General features: G+C 42.2%; 1 protein-coding gene across 1 annotated transcript in view; it reads right to left on the bottom strand.

Moving 5' to 3' along the window:
• LOC142657460 (regulator of G-protein signaling 21-like) overlaps positions 1-26,756 on the bottom strand; it is a 121,734-nt gene that overhangs the window by 18,757 nt on the left and 76,221 nt on the right. The window contains exon 3 of the mRNA XM_075832492.1: positions 14,379-14,545. Coding sequence (XP_075688607.1) covers positions 14,379-14,545 — 167 coding nt within the window. The remainder of the gene's footprint in view (positions 1-14,378; positions 14,546-26,756) is intronic.

Below are 26,756 nucleotides of genomic sequence, written 5' to 3'. Positions count from 1 at the left end.
CTGACCTGACAGATTCAAGTCTCAGCGCTAGATACAGCTGCTCCTTATACAGGATACAAAGCAGCTGTAACTCAAAAAGTAAAAATAATTTAATAAACTGTAATTACAAAGTTTCACCAAAGTCAAAGATACAAATTTTTATTCAAAAAAACAAAACAATTTTAAAGGTGTACATAGCTTTTAACGTAATCTGAACAGGGTTTAACCCCTTCCCGACATCCGCCGTATATATACGGCGCTGTCGGGAGGTGCTTCCCGCAAAGCGCCGTATAGGTACGGCGCAGTGATGGTGCGAGCTCAGAAACAGAGCCGGCACTATCACCGCGGGGTAACAGCTGTATTATACAGCTGGCACCCTCCTGTAACTGCCAGGACCGGAGCTATTCTCCGATTCGGCTGATTAACCCCTCAGATGCTGCGCTCAATAGAGCAACCCAGTGACGCAATCGCTGGGTTGCTGTGGCAATCGGATGCCAGAAAATGGCGTCCGAGTTTGCCTTGTACGGGAGCCGATGATAGCGATCGGGGCATCAGGCCCTCAAGTCCCCAAGTGGGACAAGTAAAAAAAGTAAAAAAAACGTAATAAAAATGTGGTAAAACAATAAAAACACACACTTTTCAAATAAAAATAAAGCTAAACTGACTTTTTTCCCATAGTAAGTCTTTTATTATGGGAAAAACCGTAAAAATTAAAAAAATATATACATAATTGGTACCGCCGCGTCCGTAACGACCCAAACTACAAAACTATTATGTAATTTATCCTGCACGGTGAATGCCCTAAAAAAAAAAACATGAAAAACTACGCCAGAATCTTTGTTTTTAGGTCACATCTCCTTCCAAAAAATGCTATAAAAAGTGATCAAAAAGTCACATTTACTCCAAAATAGTACTAATAAAAACGACAATCCGTCCCGCAAAAAATAATCCCTGACACCGCTTTGTGCACGCAAAAATAAAAAAGTTATGGGTCTTAGAATATGGCGACACAGAAAACAAATGATTTTATAAAAAAAGTGATTTTATTGTGCAAAAGCTGCAATAAATAAAAAAAACTATATATAATTGGTATCGCCGAGTACGTAACAACCCAAACTACAAAACTATTATGTAATTTATCCCGCACGGTGAACGCCGTAAAAAAAAACATGAAAAACAACGCCAGAATCTTTGTTTTTAGGTCACATCTCCTTCCAAAAAATGCTATAAAAAGTGATCAAAAAGTCACATTTACTCCAAAATAGTACTAATAAAAACGACAATCCGTCCCGCAAAAAATAATCCCTGACACCGCTTTGTGCACGCAAAAATAAAAAAGTTATGGGTCTTAGAATATGGCGACACAGAAAACAAATGATTTTATAAAAAAAGTGATTTTATTGTGCAAAAGCTGCAATACATAAAAAAAACTATATAAATTTGGTATTGCCGTAATCGTATCGACCCGCAGAATAAAGCTAACATGTAATTTAGGGCGCACTGTGGATGCCGAAAAAAAAACCCAATAAAAAACTATTCCAGAATTGCTTGTTTTTGGTAATTTCCTTTACCAAAAAATGAAATAAAAAGTGATCAAAAAGTCGTATGTGTTCTAAAATGGTACCAATAAAATCTACAGCCCGTCTCGCAATAAACAAGCCCGCACACCGCTCAATCAACTGAAAAATAAAAAAGTTATGGCACTAGTAATGCGGTGATGTAAAACATCTCAATGCGCAGGCCGGAGGGGAACATTCCTTCAGTTTCAGGGCCCTAGTATTTAGGAACTAGGAAAGGGAAGGGACATAGCACATCCGCTGGAAGTGAGGGTGCCCGTATTATACCAACGCAAAACTTTCCCAGCAATATTTCCCAAACTACGAAGGAGAAAAAGTCCCCAAAAGGTGCAGAGCGTTACAGAAGGGGGATAAGAAAGAAAACCGTTTATCAGTGTGACACCGGCCTGCGCATAATGGATCGCTTCACATCGTAACACACATCTATGGATAATTGTATTATTTACCCCATTATTATACCCTCTTATTATGCCCTGATGTACTCCGCACAGATTACATATACCCTGATGTACTCCACACAGATTACATATGCCCCCACATTATAAACTGAAATACCAGCAAAACCCCAAACAGAACTACTACCAAGCAAAATCCATGCTCAAAATGGCGGTCTTTCCCTTCTTAGCCCTACAGTGTGCCCAAACAGCAATTTATGGCTGCAAGTAAGGCATTACCATACCCGGGAGAACACGCTTTACAATTTATAGGGTAAGATTTTCTAGGTGCACAACATATTGTGCGGTGAATGGGCATATCAGTGGAGAAATTGCAATTTTCACTTTGCACCATCCACGGCGTATTCATTTCTGAAAAACACCTGTGGAGTCTAAATTCTCACTACACCCCTTGATAAATGCCTTTAGGGGTGTAGTTTCTAAAACGGGGTCACTTTTGTTTGGTACATTAGTGGTTTTGCAAATGCAACATGGCGTCCGCAAACCATTCCAGCAAAATCTACGATAAAGATAAATACCGCTCCTTTTCTTCTGAATGCTCCCATATATGTAAACAGCTGATTATAACCACATATGGGGTGTTACCGTACTCGGGAGAAATTTCTTTACAAATGTTGGGGTGCTTTTTCTTCTTTAATCCTTGTAAAAATGAAAAATGTTGATCTAAAACTACATCTGTTGGAAAAAAAAAATATTTTTCATTTTCATGGCTTAATTCTAATTAATTCAGCAAAAAACCTTTGGGATCAAAATTTGCACTATACCCCTAGATGATTCCTCAGGGGGTGCAGTTTTCCAAATGGAGTCACTTTTGGGGTGTTTCCATTGTACTAGTACTACAGGGGCTCAGCAAATGTGACATGGCGCCCAGAAACCATTCCAAAATCCAAATGGTGCTAGTTCCATTCTGAGCCCTACCGTGTGTCCAAACAGATGTTTGTGAACACATGTGGGGTATTGTTTTACTCGGGAGAAGTTGCTTTACAAATTTTATGGTGCTTTTTCTCCTTTAGTCCTTGTGGAAATGAAAAAAAATTAGCTAAACCTACATTTTATTTGAAAAGATGTAGATTTTCATTTTCACAGCCTACTTCCAAAAATTTCTGCAAAAAACCTGTGGGGTCAAAATGCTCACTATACCCCTAGATAATTTCCTCAAGGGGTGTAGTTTCCAAAATGGGGTCACTTGTCGGGGGTTTCCACTGTTTTGTTCCCTCGGGGGCTTTGCAAATGCGACATGGCCTCCGCAAACCATTCCTGCTAAATTTGAGCTCCAAGAGCCAAATGGCGCTCTTTCCCTTCTCAGCCTCGCCGTGTGTCCAAACAGCCGCTTATTACCACATGTGGGGTATTGTTTTACTCGGGAGAAATTTCTTTACAAATTTTATGGTGCTTTTTCTCCTTTAGTCCTTGTGGAAATTAAAAAAAATTAGCTAAACCTACATTTTATTTGGAAAAAATGTAGATTTTCATTTTCACAGCCTACTTCCAAAAATTTCTGCAAAAAACCTGTGGGGTCAAAATGCTCACTATACCCCTAGATAATTTCCACAAGGGGTATAGTTTCCAAAATGGGGTCAATTGTTGGGGGTTTCCACTGTTTTGTCACTTCAGGGGCTTTGCAAATGTGACATGGCCTCCGCAAACCATTCCTGCTAAATTTGAGTTCCAAGAGCCAAATGGCGCTCTTTCCCTTCTAAGCCCTGCCGTGTCTCCAAACAACCGTTTATTACCACATGTGGGGTATTGTTTTACTTGGGAGAAATTGCTCTACAAATGTTGTGGTGCTTTTTCTACTTTAGTTCTTTTGGAAATGAATAAAAAATAGCTAAACCTACATTTTATTTGAAAAAATTTAGATTTTCATTTTCATGGCCTAGTTCCAAAACTTTTTTCAAAAAAAGTGGCGGGTCAAAATGCTTGCTACACCCCTAAATAAATTCATCGAGGGGTGTAGTTTCCCAAATGGGGTCACTTTTAGGGGGTTTCCACTGTTTTAGTTCCACAAGACCTCTTCAAAGCTGACATGCTGCCTAAAATATATTCTAATAAAAAGGAGGCCCAAAATCCACTAGGTGCTCCTTTGCTTCGGAGGCCGGTGCTTCAGTCCAGTAGCACACTAGAGCCACATGTGGGATATTTTCTAAAACTGCAGAACCTGGGCAATAAATATTGAGTTGCATTTCTTGGGTAAAACCTTCTATGGTACAAAAAAAAATGGATTAAAAATGAATTTCTGGAAAAAAATTATGAACTTTGTAAATTTCACCTCTACTTTGCCTTAATTCCTGCGCAATGTCTAAAGGGTTAAGAAACTTTCTAAATGCTGTTTTGAATACTTTGAGGAGTGCAGTTTTTAAAATGGGGTGACTTATTGGGGGTTTCTAATATCTAAGGACCTCAAAGCCACTTCACAACTGAACTGGCCCCTGTAAAAATAGCATTTTGAAAATTTTCTTGAAAATGTGAGAAATTGCTGCTAAAGTTCTAAGCCTTGTAACATCCTAGAAAAATAAAATGATGTTCAAAAAATGATGCCAATCTAAAGTAGACATATGGGGGATGTTAGTTAGCAACATTTTTGTGTGTTATAACTGCCTGTCTTACAAGCAGATACATTTAAATTGAGAAAAAAGCAAATTTTTGCAATTTTTCGCAAAATTTTGGTGTTTTTCACAATTAGATACTGAATGTATTGGGCAAATTTTGCTAGTAACATAAAGTCCAATGTGTCACGAGAAAACAATCTCAGAATCGCTTGGATAGGTAAAAGCATTGCGGAGTTATTACCACATAAAGTGAAACATGTCAGATTTAAAAAATGAGGCTCTGTCAGGAAGGTCAAAAGTGCCCAAAGAGGGAAGGGGTTAAAAGGGCAAAAAATGATCAACACTGAATTCTGTGCCTATTTGACATCTATTAACACTTTAGTGTCGTTCAGTTCCACAATGGTGCCCATTTGCCACTTATTGCCCCTGTAGCACCTTATGTCACTGAAGAACAATAAAGGGGGAAGAAAAAGGCAAATGGGCATCAAGGGGGCACTGAACAAAAGGACACAAAAGGAGCAATAAGTGGCAAAAGGGCACCAAGGTGGTACTGAATCCTCTGCCCACTTGCTATTATTGCCCTTTTTAGACCCCCATCAGTGCCCCATTCATTTAACCCCTTTAGGACGCAGCCTGTTTTGATCTTGTGGCACAGCCGATTTTTTCAAATCAGACCTGTGTCACTTTATGTGGTAATAACTCCGGAATGCTTTTACCTATCCAAGCGATTCTGAGATTGTTTTCTCGTGACATATTGTACTTTATGATAGTGGAAAAATTTGGTCGATTAAATTTAATATTTATTTGTGAAAAACACCAAAATGTAGCAAAAATTAGCATTTTTCTAAATTTAAATGTATCTGCTTGTAAAACAGATAGTAATACCACACAAAATAGTCACTAGTTACCATTTCCCATATGTGTACTTTATATTTGCATCATTTTTTGAACATCCTTTTATTTTTCTAGGACGTTACAAGGCTTAGAACTTTAGCAACAATTTCTCACATTTTCAAGAAAATTTCCAAACGCTATTTTTACAGGGGCCAGTTCAGTTCTGAAGTGGTTTTGAGGGCCTTATATTTTATAATACCCCAATAAATCACCCTATTTTAAAAACTGCACCCCTCAAAGTATTCAAAATAGCATTCAGAAAGTATTTTAACCCTTTAGGCGTTTCACAGGAAATAAAGCAAAGTAGAGGGGAAATTTACAAATTTCTCTTTTTTTTGCCGAAATTCATTAGTAATAAAAAAAATTGTATAATACAGAAGGTTTTACCAGAGAAATACAACTCAATATTTATTGCCCAGGTCCTGCAGTTTTTAGAAATATCCCACATGTGGCCCTAGTGTGGTAATGGACCGAAACACCGGCCTCAGAAGCAAAGGAGCACCCAGTGGATTATGGGGCCTGCTTATTTTTAGATTATATTTTAGGCACCATGTCGAGTTTGAAGAGGTCTTGTGGTGCCAAAACAGTGGAAACTCCCCAAAAGTGACCCCATTTTGGAAACTAGACCCCTCAAGGAATTTATCTAGGGGTATAGTTAGCACTTTGACCCCACAGGTATTTTGCTATATTTATTGGAGTTAGTCTGTGAAAATGAAAATCTACTTTTTTTCTGAAATAACATAGACATTTTTAATATTTACAAGGAATAAAGTAAAAAATTCACCCCAACATTTGTAAAGCATCTTCTCCCGATTACGGAAATACCCCATATGTGGTAATAAACTGCTGTTTGGACCCACGGCAGCGCTCAGAAGGGAGGGAGCGCCATTTGGATTTTGGAGCACAGATTTTGCTGGATTAGTTTTTAGTGCCATGTCGCGATTGCAACCCCCTGGAGGGAACAAAATAGTGGAAACCCCCCAAAAGTGTCCCCATTTTGGAAACTAGACCCCTCAAGTAATATTTCTAGGGGTTTAGTAAGCATTTATACCACACAGGTCTTTTGCAGAATTTAGTAGAATTAGGCCGTGAAAATAAATCTAAACATTTTTGTCCACTAAAATGTTGCATTTTTTCATTTTCACAAGGGATAAAGGCGAAAAAGTGGCCCTATATTTGTAACGCAATCTCTCCCGACTATGACAATACCCCACATGTGGTAATAATTTATTTTTTTAATAGAAATTAATTAACCTTTGCAGGACTGATCCTTTTTTGCTTTTCCATTTTAGTTTTTCACTCCCCGCCTTCCAAACGCCATAACTTTTTTATTTTTCCATGAATTAAGCGGTGTGAGGGCTTTTTTTTGGCAGGACAAGCTGTAGTTTTTATTGGTACCATTTTTTGGTAGATGCAAGTTTTTGATCACTTTTTATTACATTTTATTTAGAGCTTTGGTGGCCAAAAACAGTGATTTTGGCGTTTTAAATTCTTTATTTCTTACGGCATTCATAATGCGCTATAAATGACAATTTTACTTTATTCTGCGGGTCGGTACGATTACGGCGATACCATATGTATATAGTTTTTTTATGTTTTGCAGCGTTTGCACAATAAAATCACTTCTTTATAAAATAATTTCTTTTCTGTGTCACCATATTCTGAGAGCCGTAACTTTTTTATTTTTCAGTCAGAAAAGCGGTGAAAGGGCTTGTGTTTTGCGGGACGGGTTGAAGTTTTTATTGGTACTATTTCCGGGTACATGCGACTTTTTGATCACTTTTTATTGTATATTTTGGGAGGGGTGGTGACCAAAAAATAGTGGTTCTGGCATTGTTTTTAGTTTAGTTTTTTTGCGGCGTTCACCGTGCGCTAAAAATTACATTATAGTTTTATAGATTGGGTCGTTACGAACGCGGTGATACCAAATATGTGTACTGTTTTTTAACGGTATCATTTTTTCCCTATAATAAGAGACTTATTATAGGAAAAAAAAATCTTTTTTATTAACTTTTTTTTAATTTTTTCTTTACTTTTGACACTTTATTTTTTTGTTTATTAATTTTTCTTTTACTTTTTACACTTTCTTTTTTGACCTGCAGCTCTGATCGCTGTTAGAATACATTACACTACCTAGGTAGTGTAACGTATTCCAACTGTCAGTGTGACGTGACAGTTTGTCTACGAGGACCAGCAGAGGCTGATCCTCATAGGCTGACATACATGGCAGACTCGGGGGCCGTTGTTTGGCCCCCGGGTGCCATCACAAGCATCAGCAGCCCGCACGGTTGCATGGGGGCTGCTGATATGCTACAAACCCTGTACATGCGGGGATCACAATCGAGCCCCGCATGTAACGGGTTAATTGCAGAAATCAGCGGCAATGAGCCACTGATCGGCAACTAGTGAAGTGTCGGCTGTCAGGGACAGCTGACCTCCCGGTTCCCGATGCACACTGTCGCCGACATTGTCACAGACACTGTCATCGACAGTGTGCATCGCAAACGGCAGTGACGTCCTGTCACTGACAGGAAGTCTATCAGGAGGCTGATCCTGATAGGCTTCCGTACATGGCAGACACGGAGGCCATTACTTGGCCTCCGATCGCCATTCTAGCCATCTGCAAACCTCACGATTTCATCGTGAGGTCTGCCGATGAGCTAGAAACCCCTGAATGCGGTGATTGCAATCGATCACTGCAATCAAGGGGTTAATTGCCGGAATCAGCGGAAATAAGCCGCTGATCGGCATGCAGTGTAGTGTCAGCTGTCAGGGACAGCTGGCCTCCCGGTTCCCGATGCACACTGTCGCCGACAGTGTCACAGACACTGTCATCGACAGTGTGCATCGCAAACGGCAGTGACGTCCTGTCACTGACAGGAAGTCTATCAGGAGGCTGATCCTGATAGGCTTCCGTACATGGCAGACACGGAGGCCATTACTTGGCCTCCGATCGCCATGCTAGCCATCTGCAAACCTCACGATTTCATCGTGAGGTCTGCCGATGAGCTAGAAACCCCTGAATGCGGTGATTGCAATCGATCACCGCAATCAAGGGGTTAATTGCCGGAATCAGCGGAAATAAGCCGCTGATCGGCATACAGTGGAGTGTCAGCTGTCAGGGACAGCTGGCCTCCCAGTTCCCGATGCACACTGTCGCCGACAGTGTCACAGACACTGTCATCGACAGTGTGCATCGCAAACGGCAGTGACGTCCTGTCACTGACAGGAAGTCTATCAGGAGGCTGATCCTGATAGGCTTCCGTACATGGCAGACATGGAGGCCATTACTTGGCCTCCGATCGCCATGCTAGCCATCTGCAAACCTCACGATTTCATCGTGAGGTCTGCCGATGAGCTAGAAACCCCTGAATGCGGTGATTGCAATCGATCACCGCAATCAAGGGGTTAATTGCCGGAATCAGCGGAAATAAGCCGCTGATCGGCATACAGTGGAGTGTCAGCTGTCAGGGACAGCTGGCCTCCTGGTTCCCGGTGCACACTGTCGCCGACAGTGTGCACCGGGAACCACTCAGTAACTGTACGTCCCTGTGCCTTAAGACACTGGCCGCATGGACGTACAGTTGCGTCCTCGTGCGCCTAGGGGTTAAAGTCCACACTCATTGACTGACCTGCTGGGCTTCTCACAAACACTGCCCACTGGTGCTGCTTGAGCCGCCCTGGAGAAAAACGTTCTTCGGTGTCCCCACCAGCCCAGGCAGATAGCACGGTAACTCCTCCCTGTCTTGCGTCCTGAATGATGTCATCACACCTGTCTCGTCATTCAGGATGCAGATCAGGAAGAGTGAGTGAGCGTTTGCAATATTGAATAGAGAATATATCATGTGATCACAACGACCAATCACTGCAGAGGAAGTGACTTCACTATGCACGAATGGTCATCACAGCCGACGGCATTTCAACCGTAGAGGGGATTTTTGGCAGTGGCGTGGGGCAGCCAGCTTTGAGGTCAGTGCAGTTAGTGAGCGGCACCTGACCCACTGGTGCCCCGAATATTGGCCACGGCACGGGGCATGCACACCCGCTGACGCCCCCTTACAGCGTGGCGGCTGGCGCCCTGTGCGACCGCACTGGTCGCACGTACCTAAGGCCGGCCATGCCTATAGGAATAAATTTTGCACTATAATTATACAAAGTGGATTTTAAGATTTCCCATTTATCATTTGTACCATTATTTGACATCAGTTGTCCCCGGTCTATATCCTGATTTACAGGCCAATTAATATCCCGGTAATTAAAGTCTCCATTGTCACTACAGTACCCCCCCTGTGCTGTCCTCTCCATCTGTTTATATAGCTGATCTTCCATCTCCTCAGTTATATTCGGGGGTCTATTGATTACACCAAAAGTAATTTTTTCAGTGTTTACCTCTTCATCTAATTCCACCCACATCGTTTCAAACTCCTCATAATTTTCACCCACTATTGTCTTTTTCACACTCACCTTCATATTGCTTCTCACAGACATACACCACCACTTTTCCTATTTGCCCTGTCTTTCCGAAACAGTGTAAAACCCTGTAGATTTACAGCTCAGTCGTGTGAAGAGTCTAGCCGTGTTTCAGCAACACCAACTACAGTATATCTATATGTTCCTCCAGTATCAAGGCCTCTAGCTCCCCCATTTTACTTGCTAGACTTCTGGCATTTGTGAACATACACTTTAACTTGCCTTCAAATTGCCACGTTTGGTATCAGAAATGTGATTATTTTACATTATTTGGGCATTTTTATTTTCATTCCTGTTTTGTAACAAAAATATCTCCTTATCCTGTTGTCTAGTCCCCTCTCCACAGTCTATTTCTCCCCCCCACCAATATAGTCTGACCCTTCTCTAACCTGACTAGCCTTTTTTTTCTACATTGACCTCCCTCCTAATCCCTAGTTTAAATACTCTGCCACCCCAGCTAGAATTCTCTCCCCCAGCACAGCGGGCCCCCTTCCATTTAGATGCAAATGATCTGCAGAATACCGTTTGTACCCCAATGAAAAGACAGCCCAGTGCTCTAGGAACCCAAAGCCTTCTCCTCTACACCAAGACTTAACCATGCATTAAACTCTCTGAGCTCCCGCTGTCTCTCCTGTGATGCGCATGGCACAGGCAGTATTCCTGAGAATACTACCTTGGAGGTCCTTCCCTTCAGCTTGAAGCCTAGTTCTTTAAAATTATTCTTAAGGCTCCTCCACCTACCATGTATTCTGTCATTGGTTCCCACATGGACCACGACAGCTGGATCATCACCAGCCCCTCCCAGTAATTTATCCACCCGTTCCACCACATGCCAATCTCTGGCTCCAGGGAGACAGCAAACCATACGGTTGAGGCGGTCTTGGTGACAAATTATTCTATCCGTCTTCCTAATTCTAGAATCCCCTACAACTACCAAATGTCTTGCCTTACCTGCATTACCATATCCCGCCGACTAGCTGGGCCTTTCTCCCTGCTGTTAGGGAGATCAGTATCCACTAGGGCTGCCATTTCTGAGACTGACATCCTCGCATCATCACCCAACGTGGACCCCTTTCTACTGGCCCTACATTAACCCAGCTACTTGCCTGGTCCTGCTGACCCATGTCTTCACCCTCCAGATCTACCCCACTAACTGCTTGCTCAGTGAGCAGCATGCTCCGCTCAAGAATGTCTATCGCCCTCAGTGTTGCATTTTGCTCCTTCAGATCTCTAATGCGAGCTTCCAGGTGAGCAACATGCTCACATCTGACAAAGTGGTAAGGGAGAGATAGGTAAAAAGGGTTGGGCATAAAATATTTAAAATTGAATGCATTCTGCAGGGGCGTAGCTAGGGGGGGCAGGTGGGGCATGTGCCCCGGGCGCAACTAAGAGAAAAGGTGGGGGTGCCAGGGCCGTATCGTCCATGACGGCGGCCTGCTGCCTCTTTGAGGGGGCGGCAGTGCCACTGAATCCAGTCGCCGCCAACCCCCTCTCTGCACTATAGGTGATGAATGGCCGTGTACGTTCCGTGTCTGGTCATTCAGCGTCTTTCAACTGAAGCGGCGCGATTACTTCTTTGCGCCGCTTGCGTCATTGAAAGGCGCTGATTGGCAGGGCAGAATGACTTGCCCTGTCAGTCAGCGCCTTTCAACAACGCAAGCGGCACAATGACATCATCGCGCCGCTTGTGTCGTTCAACCCCAGCAGACCAGCTCAGAAAAAAAGCAGGTCTGCATTGCCACCGGATGGCGCGGGAACTGGATTAAGGTGAGAATGTAAAGTTTCTTTTTTTATCCTAATAAAAATATAAGTGACATTATCTACGGCGGGGGGGGGGGGGGGGGGGCTTTATCTACATGGGGGAATATACAAAGGTGGGCTATATGTGGAGTACTATAGGAGGAGCCATATGTGAGGGACTATATACAAGGCTGGGCTATATACAGGGGTGGGCTATATGTGGATCACTATAGGGGGAGCTATATGTGAGGCACTATATACAGATGCGGGCTATATGGGGAGAACTATTTATATGGGGATATATATGCAGGTTACTATCTACAGCGGTTGGCTATATGTTGCACAATATATACAAGGGTGGGCTATATCTTCAGGGGGGATATATACAGGGGTGGGCTATATATGGAGCACTATAGGGGGAGTTTTATGTGAGGCACTATATACAGGGGTGGGCTATATGTGGAGAACTATTTATAGGGGGAGATATATGTAGGGCACTATCTACAGGTGTGGGCTATATGTTGGACACTATATACAGGGGTGGGCTATATGTGGAGCACTATCTACAGGGGGGGCTATATGTGGGACATTATCTACAGGGGAGGCTACATGTGGGGTGCTATTTTCAGAGGGGGCTATATGTGGGGCACTATATACAGGGGGGCTATATGTATGGCACTATCTACAGGAGTGGCTATATGTGGGCATTATCTACAGCGGTGGCTATATGTGGGTCACTATCTACAGGGGCTCTATGGGGGTCACTATCTACAGGGGGTCTATTTAGGGCACTATCTACAGGGGGCACCATCTAAAGGGGGCACGGTGTATGTGTGGGACACAGTGTATGGTGCTATTATAATTAGAGGTGCAGTGTATGGCGCTATTATAATCAGGGACACAGTGTTTGGTGCTATTTTAATCAGGGATAGTGTAGGGTGCTATTATAATTAGAAGTACAGTGTATGGTGCTATTATATTTAGGGGCACAGTGTCTGGCACCATGAGAACTTTATCTTTGGTGCAAAAATGTTTGAAAAGACATATGAGTTGCAAACTGCAAAAATGGGTTGTGGCCGGGAGAAGTCATAATAGAGGTCTGAACCAGATGGAGAAGAAAAGAGAATAAGAACTAGAATCTGAGATGGTCACCTGTGAGTCACTTAATGTAATTGTTAATTCTGCCTCTAATCAGCACTGTAGTCACTGTATGATCTGCAGCAAGATGATGGTGATATGTTTTTTTGTTGTTTTTTTGGCCCATGCTAGGAGCTGTATACAATTTAGTGCAAACCTATACGGCAGGGGTTGCACTAAATTGAGGTGTATTTATGCTGGTGTTGTATTTATGTACTGAGCTTTTTTTCCTGGTACTATATATATATATATATATATATATATATATATATATATAAATAAATGTACTGATCTTGGTTCTGATGCTGTATGTATGCACTTAGCGCTTAATTCTGGTGCTGTAAATATGTACTGAGCTTGATTCTGGTGCTGTATATATTTAATGAGCTTTGTTCTGGTGCTGTATATATGTAATGAGCTTTGTTCTGGTGTTGTATATATGTAATGAGCTTGGTTCTGGTGTTGTATATAAAACGATATTGCTTGTAAAATGTACAAATGGCTTTATGCTTGAGTTACAAAAAAAAAATGTGGAAAAAAAATTACACCTCTTTGATTGGTAGAGAAAACAAACATGGTGAGGGGAAAGGAGATGTCGGGAAAGAGGTATGGGTAGGGGGGGGGGACTGAATCTTTGCCGCAGGTGCTGAAAAGCCTAGCTACGCCTCTGCATTCTGGATTAATTTGAATATGCCTGACGAAGACCACAGTGCGTGGTCGAAACGCGTTGCAGCACAGTCTATTTTATTGTTTTATCTGTATTTCAAATAAAATCGTTGCTTCAATACTGACGATTTCGTGGAAGAAACAATCTATTCACTCCTGAGCGCCCGTATATAGGAGCATTTTTTTCTTCAAAGTCTGCTTTATTCTGGATTAATGAAAGATAAAGATATTCTTGTTTTTTTGCCTTGTCTTTCTTGTTACTATTCTAATCTATAAAAGGAAATATATTGTTATATTTGAAACAATTTTTGGAATTTAAATTAAAAAAAATGTATAATTGCTGGGAATCTGTTTCTATCATTTCTTTACACGCCCACTTAATTTACTAGTACTAGAAATAATATAACTTGGATGAATAAAAACATTAAAGCGCACCTCCACTTTCAGTGAAAAATTATTATAGTGCAGGAGTGTAACCATTTTTCTACTTTTATTAGCTATCTTGCCTCTAGCAGCAGCACGGACTGTGTAAAGTTTGTGCTGACGGATACTCATAACTCTTCAATGGAAGATAGGGTGACTTGCTCGTCTCCATGACTCCTGTATCCAGAACGGCTGTTAGCAATATAGGATTCTAAGTATGGGACTGGGTATTTTGAAATTCATATTTGCCATACAGGTGATTTATTTATTATTATTTATTTCTGTTACTTGTATAGCAACAGCATATTCCACATCACTGTACAGAAGTAACAGGGTACCAAAGAATGTCAGAACTACACAGAAAAAAAATAAAGCTCACAATATTCCATTTTTATTATTATCATTGTAAACTGTTTTTTTTATTTGCTTCATTTTTTCAATTATTTTTACTAATAACCTAATTAAGGTTAAATAAATTGGTATATTACCTCTCGTGGAGCCTCAGTCTTGATATATTCAGAATATATTTTATTGGCTTTAATCGCCAGTTGGCTGGAAGTTTTGGTTTTTTTGAAGTCCTCACAGGCCAACCAGAATTCAATATTTTCATCACTAAATTCTGACTTCAAGAAATCTCTAAATACAGCAAGGCCATCTATGGGAAAAAAAAAAAGCTAAGAGTTTTCAAGGTTATGTTTACATATCTATTAACCCCTTCAGGACTGAGCCTGTTTTGGCCTTCAGCACGAAGCCGATTTTTCAAATCTGACATGTGTCACTTTATGTGGTAATTACGCCAGAATGCTTTTAACTATCCAAGTGATTCTGAGACTATTTTCTCGTGACATATTGTACTTTATGTCAGGAAAAAAATTTGGTCGATAAATTCAATATTTATTTGTAAAAAACACCAAGATTTTTAGAAAATTAGCAAAAATTTGCATTTTTCGAAATTTAAATGTATATACTTGTAAAACAGATAGTAATACCACACAAAATACTTACTAGTTTATATTTCCCATATGTCTACTTTATGTTTGCATCGTTTTTTGAACATTCTTTTATTTTTCTAGGACGTTACAAGGCTTAGAACTTTAGCAGCAATTTCTCATATTTTCAAGAAAATTTCAAAAGCCTATTTTTTCAGGGACCAGTTCAGATCTGAAGTGGGTTTGAGGGCCCTATATATTAGAAAGTCCCCATAAATCACCCCATTTTAAAAACTGCACCCCTCAAAGTATTCAAAACAGCATTCAAAAAGTGTTTTAACCCTTTAGGCGTTTCACAGGAATTAAAGCAAGTAGAGGTGAAATTTACAAATTTCATTTTTTTTTTGTAAAATTCATTTTTAATACATTTTTTTCTGTACCACAGAAGGTTTTACCCAAGAAATGCTACTCAATATTTATTGCCCAGATTCTGCAGTTTTTAGAAATATCCCACATGTGGTCCTAGTGCGGTAATGGACTGAAACACCGACCTCAGAAGCAAAGGAGAACCTAGTGGATTTTGGGGCCTCCTTTTTTTAGAATATATTTTAGGCACCATGTCAGGTTTGAATAGGTCTTGTGGTACCAAAACAGTAAAGACCCCACAAAAGTGACCCCATTTTGGAAACTATACCCCTCAAGGAATTTATCTAGGGGTATAGTTAGCATTTTGAACACACAGTTTTTTTGCTACATTTATTTGAATTAGTATGTGAAGATGAAAATCGACCTTTTTTGTGGAAAAAACGTAGAAATTTTAAATTTTTACAAGGAATAAAGTAGAAAAAATACCCCAACATGTGTAGAGAAATTTCTTCCGATTATAGCAATACCCCATATGTGGTAATAAACTGCTGTTTGGACCCACAGCAGGCCTCAGAAGAGAAGGAGCACCATTTGGATTTTGGATTTCTGATTTTGCTGGAATAGTTTTCAGTGCCGTGTCGCGTTTGCAATGCACTGGAGGGATGGAAACCGTGGAAACCCCCCAATAGTGACCCCATTTTGGAAACTACACCCCTCAAGGAATTTTTCTAGGGGTAAAGTTAGCATTTTGACCCCACAGTTGTTTTGCTGAATTCATTCATTCATACTTTTTTTTCTGTAAGAACTTAGACATTTTTAATTTTTACAAGGAATAAAGGAGAAAAAGCATCCCAACATTTGTAAAACAATTTCTCCTGATTACGTAAATACCCCATATGTGGTAATAAACTGCTGTTTGGACCCACAGCGGGGCTTAGAAGGGAAGGAGCGCTATTTGGAGCTCAAATTTAGCTTGAATAGTTTTTGGGTGTCATGTCGAATTTGCAAAGTCCCTGAGAGACCGAAACAGTGGAAGCCCCCCAAAAGTAACCCCATTTGGGAAACTACACCACTTAAGGAATCTATCTAGGGGTATAGTGAGCATTTAGGCCCCACACGTCTTTTGCAGAATTTATTAGAATTAGGCCGTGAAAATTAATATCAACATTATTTCCACTAAAATGTTGAATTTTTTCAATTTCACAAAGGATAAAGGAGAAAATGCACCCCAACATTTGTAAAGCAATTTCTCTCGAGTACGGCTATACCCCACATGTGGTCATAAATGTTTTTTCATTAGAAAGTAATTAACCCTTTCCGAACTGATCCATGTTTTGCTTTTTCTTTTTAGTTTTTCCTCCCCGTTTTCCGAGAGCCACAACTTTTTTATTTTTCCGTCAATAGAGTGGTGTGAGGGCTTATTTTTTGCGGTACGAGCTGTAGTTTTTATTGGTACCATTTTATGGTGCATAAGACTTTTTGAGCACTTTTTATTACATTTTTTGGTAGAGCGAAGGTGACCAAAAAACGCAGATTTTGCAGTTTAAAATTCTTTATTTTCCACGGCGTTCACCGTGCGAGTTCAATAATGGTATATTGTAATAGCTTGGACTTTTACAGACGCAGCGATACCAATTTTGCGTATTTTTTATTTTTTTTACATTACTTTAGAGAAAAAATGTGAATAGGGTTTCTTTTTGGACTTTAAATATTTATTTAATTTTTTCCACTAATAATAACTATTTACTTTTGTTTTTACATATTTTATTAGTCTCCCTAGGAGACTTGAACCAGCAATCGTTAGATGACTGGTAGAATACACTGCAATACTAATGTATTGCAGTATATTGTCATTTTTACAGGCTCCTGTAACAGCGTGATCGCTGTTTCTGTCCGTTAGTCCCGAGTATCAGCTGGAATACGCAGCTGACACCCGCAGCATATGGCGCGGGCTCAGCGCGTGAGACGCTCCATATGTCACCCCCCACACCACGACATGCTATTAAGTCATGGTGCGCGAAGGGTTTAATGCGCAGCGGATGGTGCAAAGTGAAAATTACAATTTTCCACTGATGTGCCATTTTAGTGCACTATATGTTGTGCCCAGTTTGTGCCACAAATACCTCATAAAATATTAACCGGGTTCTCCCAGGTATGGCGATGCCATATCGGTGGACGTAAACGGCTGTTTGGGCACGCTATAGTACTCAGAAGGGAGGGACGCCATTTGGCTTTTGGAGCGCAGATTTTGCTTGGTAGTAGCTCTGGCGTTTTGCTGGTATTTCAGTTTATAATGTGGGGGCATATGTAGGCTGGGCAGAGTACATCAGGGCATAATAAGAGGGTATAATAATGGGGTAAATAAATAATAATCCGCAGATATGTGGCTAGTGTCGCACTTATAAATGGCACCCAATCCTATCCGCTTTTGGAACACTGCACATTTTGTATCGCCATAATCTGGGAGCCGGAACTTTTTTTATTTTTTCACCACCGGAGCTGCGTGAGTGCTTATTTGTTGAAGGACAATCTGTAATTTTCATTGGTACCATTTTGGGGTACATGCGATTTTGTTGATCACTTTTTATTCCATTTTTCGGCAAGCCAGGTGACCAAAAACCATCAATTCTGACAATGATTTTAATTTATTTTTTACGGCGTTCACCCTGGGCTATAAATGACCATTATATTTTATTCTGCGGGTCGGTACGATTACGGCGATACCATATGTATATAGATTTTTTTTATGTTTTTCAGCGTTTGTGCAATAAAATAACTTATTTAGAAAATAAATTATTTTTTGTGTCACCATATTCTGAGAGCCATAACTTTTTTATTTTTCAGTCAAAAAAGCTGTGTAAGGGCTTGTTTTTTGCAGGACGGGTTGTAGTTTGTATCGGTACCATTTTGGCGTACATGCAACTTTTTGATCACTTTTTATTGTATATTTTGGGAGGGGTGGTGACCAAAAAATAGTGATTCTGGCATGTTTTTTTGTTAATTTTTTTGCGGTGTTCACAGTGCGGGAAAAATAATATTATAGTTTTATAGTTGGGGTCGTTATGAACGCGGTGATGCCAAATATGTTTCCTTTTTTTTACGTGTTCATTTTTTTCCTATAATAAAAACTTATTATAGGAAAAAAAAGTAGTTCTTGTTTATGACACTTATAACTTTTATTTTTATACTTTTTTTTAAAGCATTTTTATTCTTTTTTTTACTTTTTTCACTTGTCCCACTAGGGGACACTTAGACTTGCAGCTCTGATTGCTGCTGGAATACATTACACTACCTACGTAGTGTAATGTATTCTAACTGTCATTGTGACATGACAGTCACACTGACAGGAAGCCTACGACGACCACCCTCCGGCTGGTCCTCATAGGCTTCTGTACATGGCAGCCCGGAAGCCATTGTCTGGCGTCCGGTTGCCATGGGTACAATCGCTAGCCCCCGTGATTTCACGTGAGGGCTGCCGATCGGCGCTAAAAACCTTAATTGTGGCGTTCAAAATCGAACGCCGCAATTAAGGGGTTACCTGCCGAAATCAGCGGCGATGGGCTGCTGATCGGCAACGGGGAATGCAGGGCAGACACCCTGCACAGTTAACCGCTGCTGCAGTGTAGCGCCGCGCGGTGGTTAACTGTCAAAGCACAGACGTAACTGCACGTCAAGGTGCGCGAACTTACTGCACACATCGACGTGCAGTTACGTCAAGGTGCGGGAAGGGGTTAAAGAAACAAAATATCTGGTATGTTTTTATTATGCATTTAAATAATCTGCATGTTTTGAGGAGCCAGCGGGGCCAGCCTTAGGATAGATGGCGCCCTGTGCGAAATTTCCTTTTGGCGCCCCAGCCCATCATAAAAAAACATGCCCCATAAAAGAGTATAATGCCCCCACACAGTATATTGCCCCACACACCGTATAATTCCCCTTTGATGCCCCCAATACAGTATAATGTCCCCAAAGTTTCCCCACAAAGTATGAATAATGCTTTGGAGGCCCAGGGAGTGAGTGTTGTTTGGTTTTTACTCACCACTGGGCGCTCCTTCTCTGCTTCAGCACCGGAGCAGTGAAGAACCGCCCGGGTCAGTAGGTAGCTGCAGAGTCGCCGGGCTGGTTTTAGACAAAGTGTGGCCCTGGACAAAAATAAAAGTGGGGCCCTAAATGCTGAATTATTATATCAATAATGCAATCAATTCAGAAGGTTGTGTGCAGAGAACTGCATCGCTGATTTCTATTGCGTCTAGGAGAGTTGCAAGTCCCAAGGCATATGTCCCCCCTCTCACACAAATTTTTATATGTACACTACCGTTCAAAAGTTTAGGGTCACTTAGAAATTTCCTTATTTTTTAAAGAAAAGCACAGTTTTTTTCAATGAAGATAACATTAAATTAATCAGAAATACACTCTATACATTGTTAATGTGCTAAATGACTATTCTAGTGGCAAACGTCTGGTTTTTAATGCAATACCTACATAGGTGTATAGAGGCCCATTTCCAGCAACCATCACTCCAGTGTTCTAATGGTACATTGTGTTTGCTAACTGTGTTAGAAGGCTAATGGATGATTAGAAAACACTTGAAAACCCTTGTGCAATTATGTTAGCACCGCTGTAAACAGTTTTGCTGTTTAGAGGAGCTATAAAACTGACCTTCCATTGAGCTAGTTGAGAATCTGGAGCATTACATTTGTGGGTTCGATTAAACTCTCAAAATGCCTAGAAAAAGAGAGCTTTCGTGTGAAACTTGACAGTCTATTCTTGTTCTTAGAAATGAAAGCTATTCCATGCGAGAACTTGCCAAGAAACTGAAGATTTCCTACAACGGTGTGTACTACTCCCTTCAGAGGATAGCCCAAACAGGCTCTAACCAGAGTAGAAAGAGAAGTGGGAGGCCCCGATGCACAACTGAGCAACAAGACAAGTACATTAGAGTCTCTAGTTTGAGAAATAGACGCCTCACAGGTCCTCAACTGGCAGCTTCATTAAATAGTACCCGCAAAACGCCAGTGTCAACGTCTACAGTGAAGAGGCGACTCCGGGATGCTGGCCTTCAGGGCAAAGTGGCAAAAAAAAAGCCATATCTGAGACTGGCTAATAAAAGGAAAAGATTAATATGGGCAAAAGCACACAGACATTGGACAGGGGAAGATTGGAAAAAAGTGTTATGGACAGACGAATAGAAGTTTGAGGTGTTTGGATCACACAGAAGAACATTTGTGAGACGCAGAACAACTGAAAAGATGCTGGAAGAGTGCCTGACGCCATCTGTCAAGCATGGTGGAGGTAATGTGATGGTCTGGGGTTGCTTTGGTGCTGGTAAAGTGGGAGATTTGTACAAGGTAAAAGGGATTTTGAATAAGGAAGGTAATCACTCCATTTTGCAACGCCATGCCATACCCTGTGGACAGCGCTTGATTGGAGCCAATTTCATCCTACAACAGGACAATGACCCAAAGCACACCTCCAAATTATGCAAGAACTATTTAGGGAAGAAGCAGGCAGCTGGTATTCTATCTGTAATGGAGTGGCCAGCGCAGTCACCAGATCTCAACCCCATAGAGCTGTTGTGGGAGCAGCTTGACCGTATGGTATGCAAGAAGTGCCCATCAAGCCAATCCAACTTGTGGGAGGGGCTTCTGGAAGCATGGGGTGAAATTTCTCCCGATTACCTCAGCAAATTAACAGCTAGAATGCCAAGGTCTGCAATGCTATAATTGCTGCAAATTGAGCTTTCTTTGACGAAAGCAAAGTTTGAAGGAGAAAATTATTTTTTCAAATAAAAATCATTATTTTTAATCTTGTCAATGTCTTGACTATATTTTCTAGTCATTTTGCAACTCACTTGATAAATATAAGTGTGAGTTTTCATGGAAAACGCAAAATTGTCTGGGTGACCCCAAACTTTTGAACGGTAGTATACTTATATATATATATATATATATATATATATATATATATATATATATTGTGAGGGTTTAGCATCAGGAGAGGTTGGTACAGCGGTTTCTTTGTAGCCAGAGACAGGGACACCGTGCATTAAAAGTCATAACAGGGCTTTGCCTGTGTTTTTATTCTTGTCAAAGAAATAGCCTCTTGTACAACAAGGCAAAATACAAAATAAATCCTGCTCGTCTGAGCACTAACTAAACAAGATATTATCTAACTATACCGAGTGCCTTCCTACCAGGCACTGGACACAAAGTAACACAGGTCTTTACTCACATAGAATACAGGCTACTCCAGCCTTTGTAGTCTCCAGTCTGAGTCAGGGGTGAGACTCACACACAGTGTGTCTGCACCTTTTATACACAGGCTACAGGTGCAGCTAATTGAGCAGCAGCCTTGTCCTAACAACAGAGATGGACTAGGGATTGGGGAACCCGCCCTGCTCTTCTCCAATCCAACTCCAGGCCCTTTTTCCAGCTTTTCCTTAAGCCGAGATTGGAAAGCTAGAGCTTTCTATTGCAAGAACTACTCATTCCCTGGAGCCTAGGATACATATGACAGGATTCTAGGGGAAATGTACCTTCCCTCAATGACTTTACCTGTCACTGTCTCACATACCCTCTTCCTCTGTTCGAGCCCGTGGGATCGGACACATTTAGCTACAAGGCAGTGTGTCCTAGACAAAGCGTCAGCATTGCCCTGCAGTTTTCCTGCTCTGTGTTCCACAGTATATTTGAAGTTCTGCAAAGTAAGAAACCACCGTGTAACTCTTGCATTTCTCTCTTTAGCTTGACACATCCACGTAAGAGGAGAGTGGTCTGTAACCAACCTAAACCGACGACCCAATAAATAATATCTCAGGGACTCAAGTGCCCACTTAATTGCCAAGCACTCCCGTTCAACTATGCTATAGTTTTTCTCAGCCGGGGTAAGTTTTCTGCTCAAATAGGTCACAGGATGTTCCTCACCACCCACCTCTTGTGACAGAATTGCTCCGAGCCCCACATTAGAAGCATCAGTTTGGACAACAAACTCCTTTTTGAAGTCAGGAGTGACTAAGACTGGTTGGTTACACAGGGCCAGTTTCAACTCTTGAAAGGCGCTTTCAGCCTTCGTGTCCCACTTGACCATGACAGACTTACTTCCCTTGGTAAGATCTGTCAGGGGCGCTGCTGTGCTGGCAAAGTTTGGAATGAACCTGCGGTAATAACCTACAATTCCTAGAAAAGCTCTGACCTGCTTTTTGGTTGAGGGCTGTGGCCAGTTTTGGATAGCCTCAACTTTGTTGACCTGTGGCTTTATCACCCCTCTCCCAATTATGTACCCCAGATACCGTGCTTCCTCCAAGCCCAAGGAACATTTCTTTGGGTTTGCTGTTAACCCCGCGGCTCTGAGGGAGTTTAGTACTGCTTGTACTTTTGGTGAGTGGCTTTCCCAGTCATCACTAAAGATTATAATGTCGTCCAGATATGCCGAAGCATACCGACGATGGGGTTTGAGGACTATGTCCATTAACCTTTGAAAGGTCGCTGGAGCCCCATGTAGCCCAAATGGTAAACAAATATATTGAAACAGACCATCCGGGGTGATGAACGCAGTTTTCTCTTTGGCGCCCTCCGTGAGGGGTACTTGCCAATAGCCTTTGGTTAAATCAAGTGTCTAAAAATACCTTGAATGGCCCAGTCTCTCTATTAACTCGTCAATTCTTGGCATTGGGTATGCGTCAAACTTTGACATCTCATTTAACTTGCGGAAGTCGTTACAGAAACGCAATGACCCATCTGGTTTCGGAATCAATACAATGGGACTTGACCATTCACTTTTTGACTCTTCAATAATCCCAAGGTCTAGCATTTTCTTGACCTCCTCAGATATGGCTTGTCTACGAGCTTCAGGGATTCTGTAGGGTTTCAGGTGGCTCGGTCACAATGTCATGTTTTATTATACTGGTCTGTCCTGGCAGTTCTGAAAACACGTCTGTGTTTCTCTGCACAAACTCTTTTGTCTCCTGTTTCTGTGGCTTTGCGAGGTATTCTGACACATACACATCTGGGTTAGGACTATAGGGGGTCCTTACTGCCACGAGGGTCTCTCTTTCTTTCCATGGCTTAATTAAGTTTACATGGTATAACTGCACTGCCTTCCTTTTACCTGGTTGGTAAACTTTATCATTTATATCCCCCACCTTTTCAATTATCTCATACGGCCCTTGCCATCTAGCAAGAAATTTGCTTTCTACGGTTGGCACTAAGACCAACACTCGATCACCAGAGTTAAAATTTCTAACCTTAGCAGTTCGGTTATACACCCTGCTCTGAGCATCCTGAGCTTGCTCCAAGTGTTCCTTAACTATCGGCATGACCGCAGCTATTCGGTCTTGCATCAACGTGACATTCTCAATTACACTCCTATAAGGTGTGGACTCTTGCTTCCAGGTTTCCTTGGCTATGTCCAGGAGACCACGGGGTCGTCTGCCGTATACAAGTTCGAAAGGAGAAAACCCTGTGGATGATTGAGGAACTTCACGTACAGCGAACATCAAATAGGGCAGAAGACACTCCCAATCCTTCCCATCCTTACTAACAACCCTCCTCAACATGCCTTTTAATGTCTTATTGAATCTTTCTACAAGACCATCAGTTTGAGGGTGATATATAGAGGTACGCAGGTGTTTAATTTTCAGCAGTTTACATAATTCCTTGGTGATTTTGGACATAAAGGGAGTTCCCTGATCGGTAAGTATTTCCTTAGGTAAACCAGTACGGGAAAACATGTAAAACAACTCTCTTGCAATGGCTTTTGAAGAGGAATTTCGCAAAGCGACTGCCTCAGGGTAGCGTGTGGCATAGTCCAACACCACTAGGATATATTGATATCCTCTAGAGGATTTGACTAAAGGGCCGACCAGATCCATGGCAATTCTTTCAAAAGGGATCCCAATGATAGGCAAAGGCACCAGCGGACTCCTAAAATGTGGCATAGGAGCCGTTATCTTACACTCCGGGCAGGACTCGCAATACCTCTGAACTTCCGTATATACCCCCGGCCAGAAGAATCGTTGTAAGATATGCTCTCTGGTCTTTTCGCAACCTAGATGTCCACCCAGCACGTGTTTATGAGCCAGGTCCAACACCGTTCTACGATACGGTTGGGGTATCACCAGCTGTTCAACAACCTCCCCACGTACGTTATCTATCCGATACAGCAAATCCTGGTTAACCGCCATGTGTGGAAACACCTTATCAGCCCCTGGATGTTGAGGCACTCCATTTAATACCTTAGTATTTTCCCTGGCTTTTACCAATGTGGGATCACTAAGTTGAGCGGTCCCAAAATTGTTACGTGATACATTTAACTCTGGTATCTCAGAAATTTCCTCCTGCTCATCTGTTTCACCAGCAAAAACAGCCAGAGGAAATTTATCAGGCTCAGTGGTCACCCCTACTGCTGGCTCCTCAGCATCTTCGTTAAAGGGTTCTGGGCTAATCACAGCGCACACATTAATACCATCATTAACATTTACAGTGGAGGTTACATCTTTCTTCCTCCACAAGTCCCAGAACACTGGGAAGTCACTCCCCAGGATCACACTGTGCATCAGGGACTTGACCACACCCACTTCATGGCAAGCGGTTCCACAGGAAGTCTCTAGAGTGACCAAAGCGGTGGGGTATTCTTTAGTGTCCCCATGTATGCACAGGACCCCTATACTATGTCCGCTGAATGTTCCAGGGTCTATCAGGCTAGCATGCACCAGGGTAACCAGACTCCCAGAATCCAGCAAGGCACTCACAGTATACCCTTCCACTTTTACGACACACATTTGTTGCTCAGTCTCGTAAACAGTCTCAGCAGAACAAACAGGACGTGCAAACAAGGATATTCGCCTTGCTGCATCACACTCCATTTGCTCAGTAGTCAGGGGACAATTGGCAGCAATATGCCTAGGTCCATAACACCGCCACCATTGTATGTGGCCCCGGTCCCCAACTTGAGACCCTGGTCTGGCCTTCAGTGTCTCTCTGGGATTTCTTCCCTCCGTCTGCTCCCCTTCTGAGCCACCTCCCTTAAAGACATTTCTCACCCCTCTAGTAAATGGAACAGTCTTACCGGGTGCTCCGCACGATTTGCTGTTCCTGGGGTTAGAACATCCAGGCGGTACTTCTTGGAGTAGATCCTGAGTAGCTCTGTACCTTTCAATCAGGTTCACCAGCTGTTCCGCATCTGTAGGATCTCCTTGACCGACCCAACGCTGAACCTTCGGTGGTAAGGAGCGGATGTATTTGTCAAGCACCACTCTCTCCACGATCTGTGCAGGGGTTGATTCCTCTGGCTGTAGCCATTTCCTTGCAAGATGGACAAGATCATACATTTGTGATCGCGCAGGTAGGTGTTCCACGAAAGTCCAGTTGTGCACCCGTCGAGCACGCACATTCATATTAACACCCAGACGGGCAAGGATCTCACCCTTCAGCTTGGAGTAATCCTTGGCATCCTGCTCATTGAGATCAAAGTACGCCTTTTGCGGCTCTCCGGTTAGGAAAGGTGCCACCACTGCTGCCCACTGATCTGAAGGTAACTTCTCTCGTTCTGCCACTCGCTCAAACACCATGAGATAGGCCTCAACGTCGTCGGTGGATGTCATCTTCTGCAGAGATGTCTGTACCGCTGCACGAGTGGTTTGGCGCAAACCATGAGACCCCCTGACCTCTCCACTGAGGCCTGAATTTGGTCTTGCAAATAGCGATTAATTTGCTGCTGTTCTTTTAAGGCCAGTCTGTGGGCTTCACCCAGCAGAATATTGGTTTCAGCCTGTGCACGCATGGCTTCCTCATGCACCATTCGCTGAGTCGCGCTGGCTTCTTGCAGAGCTGTGCTTATCTTCCCCTGGTTGATATTAGCCTGAATCAGCTGTTTAAAGGGAATGTGTTGCCAGAAAAACATGTTGTTTTTTTTTTAAACAAACATTTAGTGTGTGGGTGATTAAACATTGTTCAAATTTTTTTTATTTTTTTCACGAGTCAGGAAATATTATAAATTAATTCTAATTTATAATATTTCCCATTTCTGGTCACTAGATGGAGCTATTCCCAAAATTGCAGCATTGCAAAATTGGGTGAAAAGCCCTCGCTCTAGTGAGCTCTCAGCATCCCCCCCCTCCTTTATCCTGGCCAGTGCCGGGATAAACGAGGGGTTTGAACGGTGTAACCTCCTACACTGTGTGTCGCCATTTTTTGAGCTAACACACAGTGTAGTAGGTTTACATACAGTAGTAAACACACACAAACACGAACATACATTGACATCTCTTACCTGCTCCTGCCGCCGCGGCTCCCTCCGGCCCGTCCGCTCCGTCTGCTGCCGCTGGTCCAAGTGCACAAGTCCGGAAGCCGCGACCGGAAGTAGTAATATTACTGTCCGGCCGCGACTTCCGGTCCACAGGAAAATGGCGCCGGACGGCGCCAATTTCAAATTGGACTGTGTGGGAGCGGCGCATGCGCAGTTCCCACACAGACGCCGTACACACAAGTGAATGGGACGGGAGCCGTTCGCAGTCCCTATGGGACTGTGGCTGCCGTATTCCATGTCTGTATGTGTCGTTAATCGACACATACA

The sequence above is a fragment of the Rhinoderma darwinii genome, chromosome 7, assembly GCF_050947455.1.
Source record: "Rhinoderma darwinii isolate aRhiDar2 chromosome 7, aRhiDar2.hap1, whole genome shotgun sequence".
Classification (NCBI taxonomy): domain Eukaryota; kingdom Metazoa; phylum Chordata; class Amphibia; order Anura; family Rhinodermatidae; genus Rhinoderma; species Rhinoderma darwinii.
This window is presented reverse-complemented; position numbering and strand designations above follow the sequence as displayed.